This window comes from Falco peregrinus, chromosome 2 (assembly GCF_023634155.1).
Source record: "Falco peregrinus isolate bFalPer1 chromosome 2, bFalPer1.pri, whole genome shotgun sequence".
In the NCBI taxonomy this organism is placed as follows: Eukaryota; Metazoa; Chordata; class Aves; order Falconiformes; family Falconidae; genus Falco; species Falco peregrinus.
Window position 1 is genome coordinate 75,809,844 of NC_073722.1, and position 16,395 is coordinate 75,826,238.

At 46.2% G+C, this 16,395-nt stretch overlaps 1 protein-coding gene across 4 annotated transcripts in view; it reads right to left on the minus strand.

The window, feature by feature from the left end:
* Window positions 1-16,395, minus strand: part of LOC101912142 (probable E3 ubiquitin-protein ligase HERC3) — a 55,571-nt gene continuing 39,176 nt past the window's right edge. For 3 of the 4 annotated variants that reach the window (XM_055795180.1, XM_005232519.4, XM_027779941.2), the window contains 10 exons: window positions 15,264-15,287; window positions 15,085-15,174; window positions 13,411-13,581; window positions 12,630-12,773; window positions 11,124-11,290; window positions 9,924-9,990; window positions 8,055-8,137; window positions 4,639-4,822; window positions 3,754-3,856; window positions 1-1,793 (listed from right to left, as the gene is read on the minus strand). In XM_055795180.1, coding sequence (XP_055651155.1) covers window positions 1,585-1,793; window positions 3,754-3,856; window positions 4,639-4,822; window positions 8,055-8,137; window positions 9,924-9,990; window positions 11,124-11,290; window positions 12,630-12,773; window positions 13,411-13,581; window positions 15,085-15,174; window positions 15,264-15,287 — 1,242 coding nt within the window. In that variant the 3' untranslated portion in view covers window positions 1-1,584. Of the gene's footprint in view, window positions 1,794-3,753; window positions 3,857-4,638; window positions 4,823-8,054; window positions 8,138-9,923; window positions 9,991-11,123; window positions 11,291-12,629; window positions 12,774-13,410; window positions 13,582-15,084; window positions 15,175-15,263; window positions 15,288-16,050; window positions 16,200-16,395 lie in introns of those variants that run through there. The other variant, XR_003552466.2, reaches the window with a different exon arrangement.

The following is a 16,395-nucleotide window of genomic DNA, read 5'->3' on the forward strand; positions in this document are numbered from 1 at the left end:
CAGAATTAAACATCAAATTTATTGCATAATACTGTACTATGTACACACACATCGAAAATAAACATTTGATATAATTGTATATTCGTCTTCAGTGCTGCATTAGAAAGAGGCTGGAGGGCTCTCAGTGTAGCCCACAGCCTTTCTTAAAAAAACCCAGAAGCCTAAAACCTTTTGTTATGAGGTGCAAAGTTCAATACTGTATATTGAACACGGTGCATAAATACTATGTCCTAATAACAAGTCAATGTCAAAACCACCCTAGGCTTAAAATGAGATTTACATCAAGACCTGAAAAATGGGGGAGGGGGTATCATTCAAACTTCATTTAAGGGGGGGGGGGGGGGGGTGTCTGAGACTGGGGGAAAGGGGATAAAGGCTCTCCAATCTTACAGGATAGAATTTTTGGTAATGATTTTGCCTACTCAAGTCCTAATGTACCTTTCCAGTCTAATTCTCACACATTGGCTTTTTGCAAAATAAAGTAACCGTAATTGCAAACCCAAAGCCAATCTCCAAACAGAGGGTTATCACTCAGAAGTGGATTTCATGCTTCTTTCTTTTCTCTGACCTGATGAGACTGGAGAACTCGTACACACCTCGTACACCCCTGCACGCTCACACACACGCACGCACGCGTGACTCCTCTGGAGAAAGGCGGCAGTGGGTGAGAGCTGCCACCTCACCTTGTGTTGGAATAACAGGTCAGTTCGGATGGAAAAACGGCTCTGCAAAGCCCACCTGCCTAATTGGCAGGCTTGCCAAGACAGAAACACAACGCAAGAGAGATGCAATTTGAGAAACCCGTTATTATAGGTAGGGTTTGTCCTTCCACCAGCCCGAACACAAACCCTGCTCCAGAGGATTTTGAGGTTTTGTTAAGAAGACACTGCTTGGAAACAAAATTTGAGACAACTGAGGAAAAACAAGCCAAGCGTCCCAAATCATCACACTCTCCATGAGACATCCTGGTGCAAAGAGACAGAGCATCACTAATACACCACCTCTGGGGGTCACAAATAACATCCCTGCCCAGTACCATCCACCAAGAACCAAAGGGCACAGGGGATATTTCCATTCAAAGCAAGCAAGAACCAGCTTGCGTTTTAAAAAAGATGGAGGGGGAAAAAAGGAGGGGGGTGGGGGGGCTAGTCACAGCTTTTCAAAAAGAAGATCACTATTTCATCCTCAATTTCCACCATAGCCTAAATGCAAGGAACATCAAAATATTTAAACTGAATTAAAAGGTAACTCTGCGTGTGTGTGTGTAGGGGCAATAAAAAGAAACTATAAGGAACTGCCAGCCAGGAGGGCACCGATGTCAAGTTGGAGGGGAAACAACAGAAACGCCCACTGAACTTACTTTGTTCAGTAGTTGAGAAAATTCAAAGCGATAGCCTCTCCCTGCCGAAGCCCTGCAAAACGCTGGCAGCATCAAGCTGAGACTGCGTCATCTCAATCTATTATTATTATTATTATCTTTTTCCCCAAAAAATGCTCTGATCCATTCCCTTATAAAAATAAAGCCAAGCCCATCGTTTTCTTCCTCCGTACCCAAGTGTCTGTGCCTCTCCCACACCGGTGCGGTCAAGCTAAGCTGAAGCCCTCGTAGTGATCGATGGCTTGCACCAGCCGGGCGCAGAGGATTTCCTTGCTGCTGTACTTGGGCAGGTCCAGGAGGTTGTAGCAGGTGTGCGCCACCGGCAGGTACTGCTCACCGCTGGCCGTGGACTGGATGACGATGCGCAGGCTGGACATGCCGTAGATGGGAATGCGGTCACTGCCCGTCAGAAACACTAGGAGAAGCAGAGGGCAGGCGGCCAGTTAGGGTGGGCAGCTTCTCCTAATGGCAAAGCCCATCCCCACCTGCACAGCGGGACCCTGCCTGGAAGGGAAACGCTGCCCAGCCCCCACGCAGGGCACCGCTGGCCTCGCTGGGGAGGTGCTGGCCATCGCGGGGCGCGCAGATGAGTAAGTAAAGCAGCCCACAGCACCCCCCTTCCCTTAAACGCCCCTCTTATGTCCAGGCAGGATAAAAAGGAGGAAAGCCAGGGCTGCCAGGTACCCACTGCAGGGGCACCCCCCCTGCGGCCACCCCTCCCAGGCACAGCACCTCGATGCCAGGACCAGGGTTGGTTCCTCTCTGTTGCCCCCATCGTATCCATGCTCCCCCTGCGCGTGACCCATGTGCAGTGTCCCTGCCATGCTGGTTGGTGGAGAAGTTACCCACAAAAGCCCCTGCTGTGACCCTGGACTCCCGGGTCCCTCTCTACACAGCTGCTAACTTCAGCGTGCAAATTTCTCTAACTCGAACATGCAGGACAACTAGCTGGCTGCTGCTTTCTTTGGGGGAAAAAACCCTCAGATAAGAACACTGGCCTTTATCGTTCCAGTAGCCACAGAATCATAGAGCAGCTGATGTTGAAACGACCTCTGGGCCACTCCCCTGCTCAAGCAGGGCCACCTAGAGCAGGATGCCTAGGACTGTCTCCAGCTTTTGAGTGTCTCCAAGGATGGAGACTCCACATTAACCTCTCTGGTTAACTGTGCCAGTGCTCTGTACCCCTCACATGAAAAAAAAAACGTTTCCTGATGTTCAGAAGGAAGCTTCTGTGTTTCAGTTTGTGCCTACTGTCTCTGGTCCTGTCACTGGGCACCACCACCAAAGCCTGGCTCCCTCCTCTCTGCACCCTCCCTTTGAGTATTTGTACTCACTGAAGGCCCCTGTGACCCTTCTCTTCTCCAGGCTGAACACCCCAGCCCTCGCAGCCCTTCCTCACAGCAGGGATGCTCTAGTCCCCCAGCCGTTTTAGCAGCCCTTCACTGGAGTCTCTCCGGTATATCCGTGCCTTGCACACCGAGGAACCCAGAACCGGTCCCAGCACTCCAGGTGTAGCCTCACCGGTGCTGCGCAGAGGAGCAAGACCTGCTGGCAACACTCCCCCTAACACAGCCACGTGTCACTTTTGCAGCAGGAGCACATCACTGGCTCTTGGTCAACTAGGTGTCCACCAGGACTCTCCAGGGAGCAAAAATGGCTGGCTGCAGCAACAAACTCAGAGTCACCTGCCCTTAAAACCACGTGTTTCTCCTTGTCTCCCCTTTTTTCCCCAGTCACCCACACACAGCACCTCGGATCTGTGTGTGGCTGGGACACTCGAAGCAACACACACATACACACACGCTTCCACGGCCGCTTCTGCAGAGGATTCCCTCACCTCCTCGGCACACCACCCACCATAATAGCACAAGGTGACCACCATCAGGAGGAGAGGTATCTGCTACTCAGTCACACCAACGCGTGGTCTCATTTTCCTGCCACATTATACACCAGCTTCTCCACTCAGCTGTCACCCTACAACTGCCCCATGGTCCATAAAAAAAAGCCCTGTGGTGCCTGGAAGCTCAGCTTGCAGAAAAAGGAACCAGATTAAGTACGGGCTCTGGGGACTGCTATGAATTCACCATCTGGAAAAGCAAACACATGGATACTGCACTCCCTTGTGAGAGACTGCATTTGGTCTGGCACTGCAGATATCACCCAGTGATTCTGAGGGTAAAAATGAACACAAAGGGGGGAAAAATAGATGTTTTCTCCCTCTCCTGGTTATCAGACTAGCAGATAAGTCAGGAGATAAGCATTCATGCTGGATCATCTTCTAGCACTTAATGCAACATGCCATAACCCCGGAGCTCGCACACACTCCCACCTGAGTCTTTAATTTCAGGAAATCTGCACCACTGCAAGATACTTACAGAGAAATTTCTTCTTCTTTTCCAAGGGAAATGCATGAAAGGTTTCCCAAAACATTCTCACAGTTGGATGTGTTGCAGTGTAGTCTCCCTTATAGACAGCGCTCTATTGAAAACCAAAGTCACATCATTTCATCTGGCACTAGAAAGCAAAGACTAAGCAGAACCCAGACCTGATCTCCCCCAGTATCTGACATCAGATTGATGTCTGATAGTTATGGAGAGCAGAACGGGTCATGGGCAATAGCAGGGCTCAAAGACCCAGCCAAGTGTTCTCCTAGCAATACGTGGAAGGTAGGCGTTAGGCTTCCAGCTATCCACCTAATTACACATGTCATGAAGAATCCTGGAGTACCTGTTCACAGGCTGGGCTCGTGGACAAGATTGTGTGATCTCCATTGCAAAGCCACTTTTGCTGCTGAGGCAGACACAGAGCAAGTAACTTGCTGGTCTACGCATTTTGAGAGAATATAACTCTTACTTTGTGTCCAGACTCCCCTCTGAACCCTTGGCTGTGTGCTTCTTGCTCTTGTACAGTGCAGTGAGTTCTACTGCAAATTAAGACCCTGACTTTCTCTTCCCTTCTGTCTTAGGTTTCATCCCTAAAAAAAGCAGACAGAAGTCCTTCTCCTTTGTCCTTTCTCATCCTGAATTTCCTCCCTGAGTTATACCAGTAGCAGGACAGCCCAATAAGAAACTTTTTGTGTGAATGACGGCAAGATGTACAAGGAGCATTAGAGAGAAGGGAAAAAAAAAAAAAAAAAAAAAAAAAAAAAGACATCTGTGCTTTATCACGCCTCATGAGCCAGGCTGTTGCCCTCCTCATGCAACTGCACAATCCCAGTAATTGTGAAAAAGTAGTAAAATATGACAAAAGGGAAGCTTTACCTCCTCCAGTTCCTCCCAGTTGTAGTTACTGTTTCCAACTATCATGGCCCTGAGCTCTGTGGGCTGGAAGAGTTCCAGGACTTTCCCACCACACACTTTCAGGAAGCCAGTGGAAAAGGCCGTGTACCACTCATGGATGGAAAGGTTGAAGATGTAATTTACGTAGGCTTCAACAAACTCTTCCCTAGTGCACAGAGAGATCAGGCAAAGGAAAGCACTTTTAATCATACGCCTGGGCAGCAGCACTGCGAAGTTCTCCTGTTTCTGCCTGTAAATGTGGCTCACAAACATGAGTCTCCAACAGGTTCAGCCCACTGCCCTCCTCTCACTGAGCTGAGTCACTGCAACACCGACAAAGTATTAGGCAGCAAGTGCCACCAAGTGTCTGCTTCTTCCCTGGCAGTGGCAGCGTGGGAGGTGCCCCAGCAGCCCAGGCTCTATACTACCAGTAAACCCACCCAGTGGCCTTGCATCCAGTTGCCCAGGGGGCCAGGAGGGAGCCAGAGTGACACCAAGCACTGGGATGCCCTCTTCTCTACGGAACGCACGGCCTGCACAGGGGTTGTGTTTAACAAGCATGAGGATTCCGTCACCAGAGGAACATATCCACCCCCGGCCCAGCATCTGCAACCCTGCGTTCAGGAAGCCCAGGACATGAGCTCTTCATCCTGCAGGCATCTGGGGTAACTGGGGCTCTGCGCCCACCTGCCATGACCTCAGACTGCCAGGTTGGTCGGAGCAAGCGCTCTGCTGGGGAGAGGGGACAGACAGTGCTCAGAGGACTACCGCTTCCGAAGCCAAGAGACGCACAGAGCCCCAGTCAGGTGGATTTTCGGAGGCAGCACCTGCTGACTCCGTCCCCAGCGAGTCTTGCCGGTGGTTCCGCACTTTCAAAGCCAAAGCTGTAGCCTAGAGGCAGATGGAGGAAACCCTGCTCTGAAAAGTCTTGATCTGAAACTGCACGGCCAGTGCCCTCCCTCCTGGCCCCCAAGGGAAAGCCACCAGGAGAAATCAAGAAACACCCCTCACTACAGAGCAAGAAAACAGGCTTAGCATGGAAACCTCCTCTTCAGCCTTCACGCTCTGGTTAAAGAAATACAGGACTCGTGCACTTGGGAGTATCTGGCAAAAAGAACGATTCCTCTCAGAATGACAACCCTCTGTTGGGCTTCAAGAGTTCCCAAGAACAGCACTGAAGTAAAAACAACATTCTGTAGTCACTGGCAAGAAACTTGTGGCAGGCCCGGGCCAAACCCCGTCTCAGGATTTTGTTAGGAGGTGAAGCGTCTTTATCCTACTCTCTTTCCGATTCTCAAAGCACCATGATCAGAGTGCAACACTAGAACTTTATTTGTGCAATGACTTGCAATGCTCCCCCGACTCTTTTTTTGAACACCTGACAATAATGTACCAGCAAACTGGGACACGAAACTGCTCTCTGTGGGTGGAGGTGTCATTTTTGCCTGACATTTGAGAGCAGCTCACACTTGCACTCAGAGGATAAGAAGATCGGGGAACACTACAGAACCCAGTATCTCCATCTCTAGCTGAGGAGGTCACAGCTGAAAAGTATTTTGAGCTTTTGGTGGAGGAATTCTCAATGGATATGCTCTGTAAAAGCAGCGACCATGGAGGAGAAAATGAAAAGGAAAGATAAGGAAGCAGACTGACAAAAATGAAAACTTGGAATAAGAAACCACAGAGCAAAGGGAGAGTTGCTTTCCACTGCGTTCGCTTCGTTGCCATTTTCCCGATAGTCACCTGAGCATTAGGGAAATCCAAGCTGATTAAGCACTTAACTGTTGCTTAATACCTCCCTGGCTGTTATGGTCATGAACCCTTTATTAAGAACATTTTTATGTTCTGGCACCCAAACATGAACTACAAAGGAGAAAGGGAAAATGCAGGTATTTCCTATTTTGCATTTTTCAGTCAAAGCAATCCTGTGCATTCTTCTGTTCCCAGTGAACTTCCCTCACGCACAAAGGGCAGTGCCCAAAGACAAGCACTCGGCAAACTATTCAGGCCAGGAGGGCAGCAAATTGGTCCTTGGCCTCTAAGTGTAGGGGTGGAGGAAGTCATTAAGCACTGATAAATTGACAGCCACGTCTAGACTTAGATTTAGAGGTTAGCTTGAGGTCAAAACTCTGGTCAAGACGAAGCAATTGCATTTTGGAACATGTTAAGCTGCTGGAGCTACACACTAGCCTTTGTCCTTCAGTATTTTCTTCTCTCGTTGCCTATCCTGACTTAATAAACAGTTGCAAGAGCTAACCTGGATGCTCTTCCTAAACATTTGGTCAGCTAAGATCTTTTTTCCTCCCCTAGGCCAGTATGGCACACAGTAGAAAAAAACCCAAGTTTTCTTTTAAGTGTCCATGCCCAGGCTAAGAACCTAAAGGGTCCTATCACTGCATTTTCCTCTTTACTTCACCGTCACAAGCACAAATTAAACTCTGCTCCATTTACCTGAAGGCCACCTTCTCTTTGCAGGGAGCCAGACCTACACTGCTCCACCTCCGCGTGGGTTTTGCATGGAGGCAGCTATTTAGTTGTAAAATTGCATCCTTTTGGGCAGCAGTCAAGTAGGTAAGAAGGTAATACAGACAAAGCTTTTGTTATGGCATTGGCTTTAGACACAATCAGAACCCTTTTAAATAATCAGATTAATAGGAAATTACTTCATCTCCAGACCTTCCAGCAAGGTCTTCAGCAATCCTAGCACAAGCCCCTGACCGTGCTGCTGACCGGTCGCTGGATCACACTGTTTTGCCAGCAGAGAAAGAATGTGAATGCTGCTCCAAGCAAGAAAGGCATTTGTAGAAATCCAATTACAGGATTAAGAGAAGAAAATAGTTTAGCAGCTGGAAAAAGGGCGGGGGGGGGAATGGTAGCTGTGCTAGTAATAACTCTTTAAGTGTTCAAACAGAAAGGAATCCATGTACAGTAGGGCCTTATGGCTCTAATCAGGGATGGTGGTTCTCTGTAAGGCATATTCAAGGGCAAGCATTTCTGGATCCGGATTTTATACAAGTTTGCCAGGCTCAGTTTTGCTGGTCACGTACAGTTCCTCTCTAAACCATCAGGGAGATTAACTTTCAAGGGGCAAAATCATGCTGCAATATCTACCATGAGAAAACTGCCACGGCTCTGTATGAAGGTCTTTTGCAGGAAGGAATACGTCCATCCAAAAGGCTGTGGGGTACTTCCCATCTTTCCATGTGGGCTGGTGGAAAGATGATGTCAACTTACTTTAGTCAAGTGCTGCTGGCACCCAGTAACTTCTGAACAACTGATCTTAGAGTCTGCTCACAGTGACTTCTGATTCTCTCTCACATTTCACCTCAGCCAGAGTTTCCGTGGCATTGCACCTGACCTCACACCTACCAGCCCATCCCCACCTACACCCCGCTTACCTATTGTCCTTCTGCACCAGGATTTTATCTCCATCTTCGATCAGGTTCTTCTGCTCCGTCACACCGTAGCTTTCCCTGCAGATCTATACAAAACCAGAAAACTAATTCTACCAGAAGTACTTTTCAGGCTGCATGTCTGCAGAAAGTATGAGTTCTTTTTTCACAGTTGCTGACTGGCATGTGAAGGGTGGGCCAGAGAAAAGGGTATAGGCAGAACACTTTCTCTGTTCCAAACTCCCTGCACACTTCACCACCTTCCATCACTTAAATTTGCTGTAGGACAGCTATTAAGTCTAAATCCAAAGTCAGAATTGAAAAAAATAATTATCCTTTGAGGTAAATTTCTTGGGGGGGGAACCACCAAACACACACAAAAGCCTGACAAGTAAAAATCTGCCTTTAACTAAGCCCACATGCTCCAGCAATGAGGACTCCCTTCTTTATAATAGAAGCTCAGTAGGCTAATTAATCCACTCTCACTGCAAGATGGCATGACCACAGCTTTCTGCATTTGCCTGGCCTAGAATGGCACCAGTACAAACCCATTCTGTACATGCAAAACTGGTCATGTGGAAAAAAATGCAAAAGGATCAATTTTCAAGTTGTTATACACAAAAGAAGCTCAGATTTTGATATGCAAGGTGAGTTAATACTTCCAATGTTTCAGATATCAGTTATTCATTTCAACGTTTTAGCAGATATATCTGCACATCTTTATACGTTATGCAGTACATAGCACAAGAAAGAGAGTAAGAAAACCCTTTTGTGTAAAAGGAGAGTTTGAAGAAAAATCTCCTGTGTTATTTCAAAGGTATTCTTTTTTTACACAGTCTGCATTATCAACATTATGGCTTCACTTCACCCATCCTGAATTGTAGCTCTGATCTGCATGAGAAGGTTGGACCCAGGTCTGACTCACTCCAGCGTAAGGTGGATCTAAGAGACTTCATGCGCTCTCATCACGAAACAATGAGGTGGACATTCTCCTAGCTCAGCAAGGATTTTTGTCAGTGCGTAGCAGTTTCCTGGTACCTTGTTTTTACCCCAGGCAGGCCCTGGACAGAGTCGAGAACCCAGATCAAGCTCCAGATGAACCCAACACTCACAACTTTTAGAGCACCAGCACTTTAAGACAGAGACACGGGAAGATGGAAGCCCTTGCCCTGCCCGAGTCAGAGGAAACCAGCTCGGAGAATAACGATGCCGTAATCTTTGTAAGGTTCCAAATGCTTGCATGTGTCAAGGGACATACCTGATATTCCAACGTACATCAAGATCAAACTCTTAATTTCAGGGACTCTCCACTGTGTAATAGAAACTAGAGCACCTAGGTTACTAGCTAGAGAAAGATTCTTTTACTGCTGTAGTAGCACGGGAGAGCTGACTACCTCAGCATGCCTCCTAGCAACAGCCTCCAGCATTTTGCTTCTCGAAGTCTGACCAACAAAAAAATAAATTTTCAAGTTAAAATATTAATACTATGACAGCAATGAAAATTCTAAATTGTGTTAGCATTTCAAGAATTGACCCAGTGATGTCAAAACCTAACTTCCATTTTCAAGGAGGATTTACTAATCTACTTCTTACTGTCTAGTGTGACAAGTGGGCCACTGGCATTTAAGTCACATGCCACAGTGACAACAAGGCTATTCTGAAAACCAGTCAGTTTAATCTACTTACAAGCTCAATTTTCATGACCACTTAACAAAAGAACACGGGAGATGACAAAGTATTTTAACATTGACTTTTAACATTATCATGGGGGGTGTGCTGCAGGAATATAGTTTGGAATAAACCATAATACACACAAATAAGTAGATTCAACTGTACCATAACAGTCACAGAGCTGATATGTTAAATGCGTCTTACTGTAAAATTCAAGCAGAATGTCTCTTCTACATCTTCCCCAGGGTAATCCAAAAGTTGCTGAAGACTCCTACATAACAGGTGGAGAAAAATGAGAAAAAGAAATCAAAGATTCAGAAAGCTATACATCTAAAGGGGAAAAGGAATTCAGCAGAAGTAAACAGCATCATTCATCTGGGTAACAGGATTCCAAGAGAGAAGCTCCGAGCCACCTGAAGGAGTAAGAAATAACTACACCTCAAGTAAAGGTGCTTTGTTAGAAGCAGGACAGATGCCAGTCCACACAAGTTATCAGTGCAGCCCATGCATACCTAGTACATGGACCCCCTTTAATGATCCTGGCCTTACAATAGAATTACATTTTTAGTTCTTAAGGACTGCTAAATATTTATGCTATCACCACGCAGAAGTCTGATGGAGTGGAGGAACAGAGGGTGGCGGATTATGTCTGTATCCCCATCATGCAGAAAATATTCTTCTCCTATCCCTCAAAATCCTGCTGCTGTCTTCCCGGCCTTTTACCTCATTATTGTTAAAATAGAGCTGTCACTTTGTGTGGATAAATCAGGCAGCAACTCAGAAGGAAAAAAAAAAAAAAGTCAGCAGACAGTAGGATCTTAGCTGCTCAGTGTCAGAGGCAACCAATATCCCCACGCAATTATTAGAAAATATTCAATAGGCCGTTTAGAAAAAGTCATTCCTTCATTCCATTCAACTTCTTTCCGGCATGACAGCAGGTCAGAATTACAGGGATAGGACAGTCCTACACCACGAGACGTGGAGTGGAACTGCTTGCTAACCCAAGCCTGGCTTGAGGGGAGAGGCTGAGACTAGGATCTGGGACCACGCATGCAACCACGGAGTGGAGGGAGAGGTCCCCCCAGCCCTGCTTTCAAAGGAGCGTGGTAGGTATCTTTTGGCTGTGTCAATACCCAGTTTCTGGGGGTCAGAAAGGTGGGTACAGAGGTTAGAGTCTAAGCAAATGGATCCAGTAACTAGTGGGAGAGAAGCCTTACATTAAAATCACCACTGGCTTATGTACCTGCTAGGATCACAGCCCGCCCCCCCCGGCCCCCAATTGAACCAGTCACTCAAAAGGACTGGGAGATGTTTTATTGAACAGCTTTTACCCAGTTTGGCATTCCTGATTCTCAGCTGGATGGTTTCCCTTCCCAGAAAGGCTGCAACTTTGATTTTTCATACCTTCCTTCTGTAGGGGATAGCTCCTTCAAATCCTCTAGGCAGGGCTTCACATTCAAGAGTTTTTTGTACAGAGCCAAGGGAAAGTGAAGGTCTACCACTGTGAAGTTGTATATTGCAAGACCGCATATGATGCCAATCAAATGAAACCAGTTGTGTTCTACAAAACACTGCAAAACCACACAGAGAAAATCCTGATGAGACAGAGTCACTGGTGCAACGCACGGTACCCTTTCCCCCACGCACTAAGCAACCAGCCAACTCAACTGCTTTTCCAGCTGAGAGCTCCCATCAGGTCCCAGTTGGGTTGTGAATTCCTTGCTGGAGACTGGCACAAAAATGAAGATTCAGAAACCAAGTCCTATTACTTTTGTAAGCCATGATTAGCTGTGGAAACAGCAACAGCTGCTTTCCGCTTTATCTGCCTTTTATTTCCTTTTCACATACCTCTGCATTTAGACATTAACAACGCTTTGATGTGTGCTGTCTATGTGCTGCAAGGGAACGTGTTAACAATTCTCTCCCTATCACCCATCCTATTTTCGATTAAAAGCTTATTTATTATGCAAATCACAGTGCCACTCAGGCAAATACACCAACACAGGTGTTGGTACACTGCCCTGCATTCCTTCACATGGTTACTCTCACACTGGTATGCCAGTCACAGACTGTCTGCCTGTATCTGCGTTAAGTGATGTAAATATCTGACTCGTTTTCAGTGCTTTCTCTCATCATTCTTAGCATCAAAAGACTTGGTTTTATAGCCTTGACATAACCAGCGATTGCTCTGTAATACTGTTTATAAATTACAAAAGGTACCATGTAATTTCCTTCCTTGTAAAATATAATTAATAAATCAAGAACCCCACCATGGCAGCCACACCTTAAGGGAAGACCGACAACATCATTTCCCCACCTTGCTACCTAGGAAGGTGAAGGAAAAAGGACATAACCCACCACTTCCAGCATAATGCTATCTGACAGGTACAGAATTTGCATTCCAGTCTTCCAAAACCAACCAACCGTCAGTACAAACAGCATTTCTTGCCATTGAAGAGCTCCCTCACATAAAGCATTAACAAGTTTAGACCCTGAAGGCGATAGAGATGCGTCAGTAAGTGGATTGGTTGCAATTACGTGAACAGCAAGGGAACCACAGAATTCTAATGTCGTTGCAACCCAAACCTCTAGTTCTGTAAAACAGCACATGATTATCACATTCATGATAATAAGAGTTGTATTAACCATCAGCTGATAGTTAACAGAAGTTTTATTATGGGGATAAGAATCAGGAGAAAGAGCCAGCTGCTTAAGAGGCACAACCATCACCATTCTGCTAAAGTTAACGGACCTGCGCTAATTTAGGCTGGCTGAAAACAGAGCTCACGTTGTGGCGCGGGTGGGAAATGAGAGGAAGATCATTTCTTTCCAACAGTTTGCCACTAACTTTCTTGTCATTCAAATGCAGCGTAATGTTTCAACCTGCATGTATAGAAGGCAAGGACTTACCGTGTCTGAAAACCACAGCAGGTTTGACTCTGGGTAGTAAGTGAACATGCCATAGATGGGGTTGAGGAGCTCTTTCAACAACAGGAGGAAAAACTCCTTTGTCACTCCTCCAGCGTCAACAGCTTCCTCACCATCAAAGATGACCTGTAGAAAAAGCAGGTCAGTAACGGGGATGCAGAGCTGAGACTACGTGAATCAGACACCTTTCTAATGGTGAGCCACGCAAAGGGATTTATCTTAACGTGCCCAAACCCACTGCAACCCATGAACCTGTCCCAGTGCTCTGCTGGCAAGGAGGGAAAGGGAATGAGGGGGCAAATCAGGTATTTTGAAAATGTTTAACTCCTTATGCAAATAGTAAATAACCACCCGTCCTCCCAACAACCAAAGCAGAAACATGGCAGCAGCTGCTGAATTTTGTGGCAACCTCTCAGAGTAGGACATGTTTTATCTCTAAGTGGCCTGTTCCTGCAGAAGAACAAAACAGAGGCTGCACAATATAGAACTGTTTCCTCCCTGCCCCTTATACATTAGACGCATCAGGAAGAGAGTGTCAACCCCCCGCTTGTCTTCTTGTAAGCTGTCCACCGCCAAAACACTCCAGGAGTCAGAGAGGAGAAAGACTCAACCCTTGCACTGATTGGATCAAGTGTCCCCGTGTGCTATACCTATGGAGAAGCCACTGTACACTGCAGAAGTAGTAACGTGAACAGCTGAAAGGCTGCAGAAGTGTCAGCTGGATGAGAGGATGCTAAAGATGGGGGGGGGGCGGGGAACTTACTTTAAGAGGCTTTTTCAAATCAATGTCTGAATGGATGCTCAACTCCCTTAAAGCATCACCGACTAAGTTACTCCTGCGAACATGAAGTACCAGGAAAGGGCTTCTGGCCAGCAGAGGCTCCAGGGTGAGAAGCATGAAGACATTCTGCAAATTTGCACCATTTATTGCAACCTGAAAATAAGAGATGGGTGAAAACCAGCCACTGCTCAGCTCCTTTCCTCCTATGGAAAGAAAACTATTAACAACTATATGCCTGGTGTTCCTTTCTCCCTTACTCTTTTAGCCTGGCTTCCCCAAGGATTACATACCCACCCTGTACAAGTATGTGTGCCTGTACACCTACCTGTATGCCATTTCCCACACCAACACCTGCTGAGTCCCCTCGTTGCTGCTCAAATTTCATGAATCAGAGAGATCAAATTCCTGAATGTTTTTTGATGTTAGGCAGGTGGGTAGGGAAAAGAGGCTTTATTCATGCTCTTATTAAGTCAAGGAACTCAGTGCAAACACACCCCGGTAAGAGTCACCCAGTCCATGAGGGAAAGCAGTGTTATTAACATACCAAGCAAGGAGCCAGCTGACAACCACACCTGGCAAGGCACCAGGGAACCCAACTGCACACAACTCAAAGTTCTCATGTACATGGATTTTCTGGAGTCCAGTAAGGCACAAAGTCCAGGCAAATCTTTGACCACACACAGTATATTCATTTTCATGCACTGTTCATAGCAAATGGGAAATTCACATTTCTAAGTTCAGTTTAAAAGTGGGTTAAACCTGAGACAAAAATCCACTGGAAACCACGCTTCCTCCATTTCAGCACTCACAGAAGTACTGATTTCTTTGGACTAAGTGGTTGTCTTCATGAAGACCCTATCTCTCGGGGTGGCAAAACCTTTACCAGCCTGCTGTCCTGCCAAGGTACAGTAGATACCTTCCCCTGCTTTCATTTCGTCACCCTTTTGTGTGTATTTTCAGCTGCCCAGCTTGTGAGCAGTGCAGTGCTGTGAGGAGGTAACTCCAGCTTTTGAGTGTGGGCTGAGCAATCTCTGCCTGGCGGTGCCCTGTGTGTCCAAGCAGCTACAGAGAAGCTGAGCCCAGGGGCCAGCTGTCCTTGCCCCAGCCAGGCTGTGAGCTGGCTCGGCTGCCACCTGCAGGGTAACGGTGCTGGAGCTCAGCACCCTGCTGCCAACACGCTCCCGGAGAGCTGAGCTGCTGGCAGCTGCTGCTTGCAACCACGAACAGTGTCAGGAACTGGTCTTCAACCCTCACTTCTCACAACCACTCCTCCTGCACCAGAGAAACTTGAAAGAAGTGCCCACTTACCTAAAAGTTTGTCTGCTTTTCCAGCCTTACAACTCTTGAGATCTCACCTTACTTCTTATCCTTGGACTCTCATAAAATAAGCAAGTACTCCTTCCCTATAGTTTAAATTTCCACCACACGTACATCTAGCAGTTCTGATGTTACCTAACGTTTTGAAGTGAAAGACACCGAGCACTGCCTCTGAAATAGCCCAGGCAAAGAGGTTCTCCAGCTAATCTGCTCTCCCGTATCACCGAAACAATAAAATGCTGCACACACTAACTCCCAGTGAACACCTTCCCTTGCAGCACCAAGGCAAAAGGCAGAGAAAGTGAAGTGGGAGGGAAAATTGGGAGAGAGAAGGATTACCTGCATCTGCAGCTCTGCATCTGTCTGTAACATCTTGGTCTTAGCCTGAGCATCAAAGATGAAAGGATAAGAACAGAGTGTCACAGCATCCTGCAAGAAAGGCAGGCAGATTGGTTCCCTATGTACAGCTTCCATAGCACTTTTATTTAAATAAAAGTCATGAAAAACAATTTTCTCACCTGCATGATAGATGGTCTTACTTTCTGTGAAGGAAAAAAGAAATACAAAAATATTTTACTCTTTATTTCGTGTCTTTTTTAGGGGATGGACTAGTTCAAAGGTGACCCAAAGAAAATTTTTTCTCCTCTGGGTTCAACAAACCCAGTTTTTCCTCTTTAAGAAAAGCATGGGAACTTCCTTCTTAAGAAAATGCACAAGTCTAATAGAAGATTTGAACAAACTAAGAAAATTAACCAGCACAGAAGCCTGTGTTAGCCTGCCCTAGATGAAATTTACTTTCCTGAAGAAAAACAAGAAAACTAGACCCAGAGCAGAGGCCATGCAAAACAGGAGAGACCATAAGGCCGCAACATAACAATGTAAGACCACTCCGGCAATGCAAATTACTCTTCTCAGTAGCCACATCAATACATTTTTAAACCATTTTCAACTATTTTTAACTATCACTGTTACATAAATTTGAGTCAGGATTTTATTGTTCTGCTCACTAAACAAAGCAGCACTGTTTAAATGATGGAAAGCAGGGGACAGGGGACACAGCACACGCAACATTTAGAAAGTCCATGAACACACACACACACAAAAATTCTTGCTACAGTCAGGTTTTACTCTTGCAGCATCCCCGGGCTGATGGTTTTTTGGTGTTTTCTCACACTTGGGATTCCTTCCCTTGCTATAATTTAGTATTCTCACAAAGTTCCTACACAGCACATTCCAGCCCTCAGTTTAGTTATTTCCTTTCTTACAGATGGAAAAGTGAGGCATAAAAGAGGTGAAGGGTCTTACCCAAGATCACCCAGCAGGTTACTGGAAGAGCCAGGAACAGAACCCACATCTCTTGAGTCTTGGTTCAGCCCCCTAGCCAGAACGCCACACTGCCTCCTCTTACAGAGCAACATTTTAAGATCACTGGCTACATTATTCACAAAACCTGCCTAAACAGCAGAAGTAAAGGGTAAAAATTATAATTTTAGAATACAGGATTTGGCTCCTGAGGTCTCGATTACATTAAAAGGATCCAGCAGTGACTGAATTAATCACCTTGTGTAAGGATTGAGTGAAATTCACATAAATAATCAGAAACTGTTGCAAGCGCTTGTTAAACGTTAAGGTCTAGCTCTTCTGACAGCC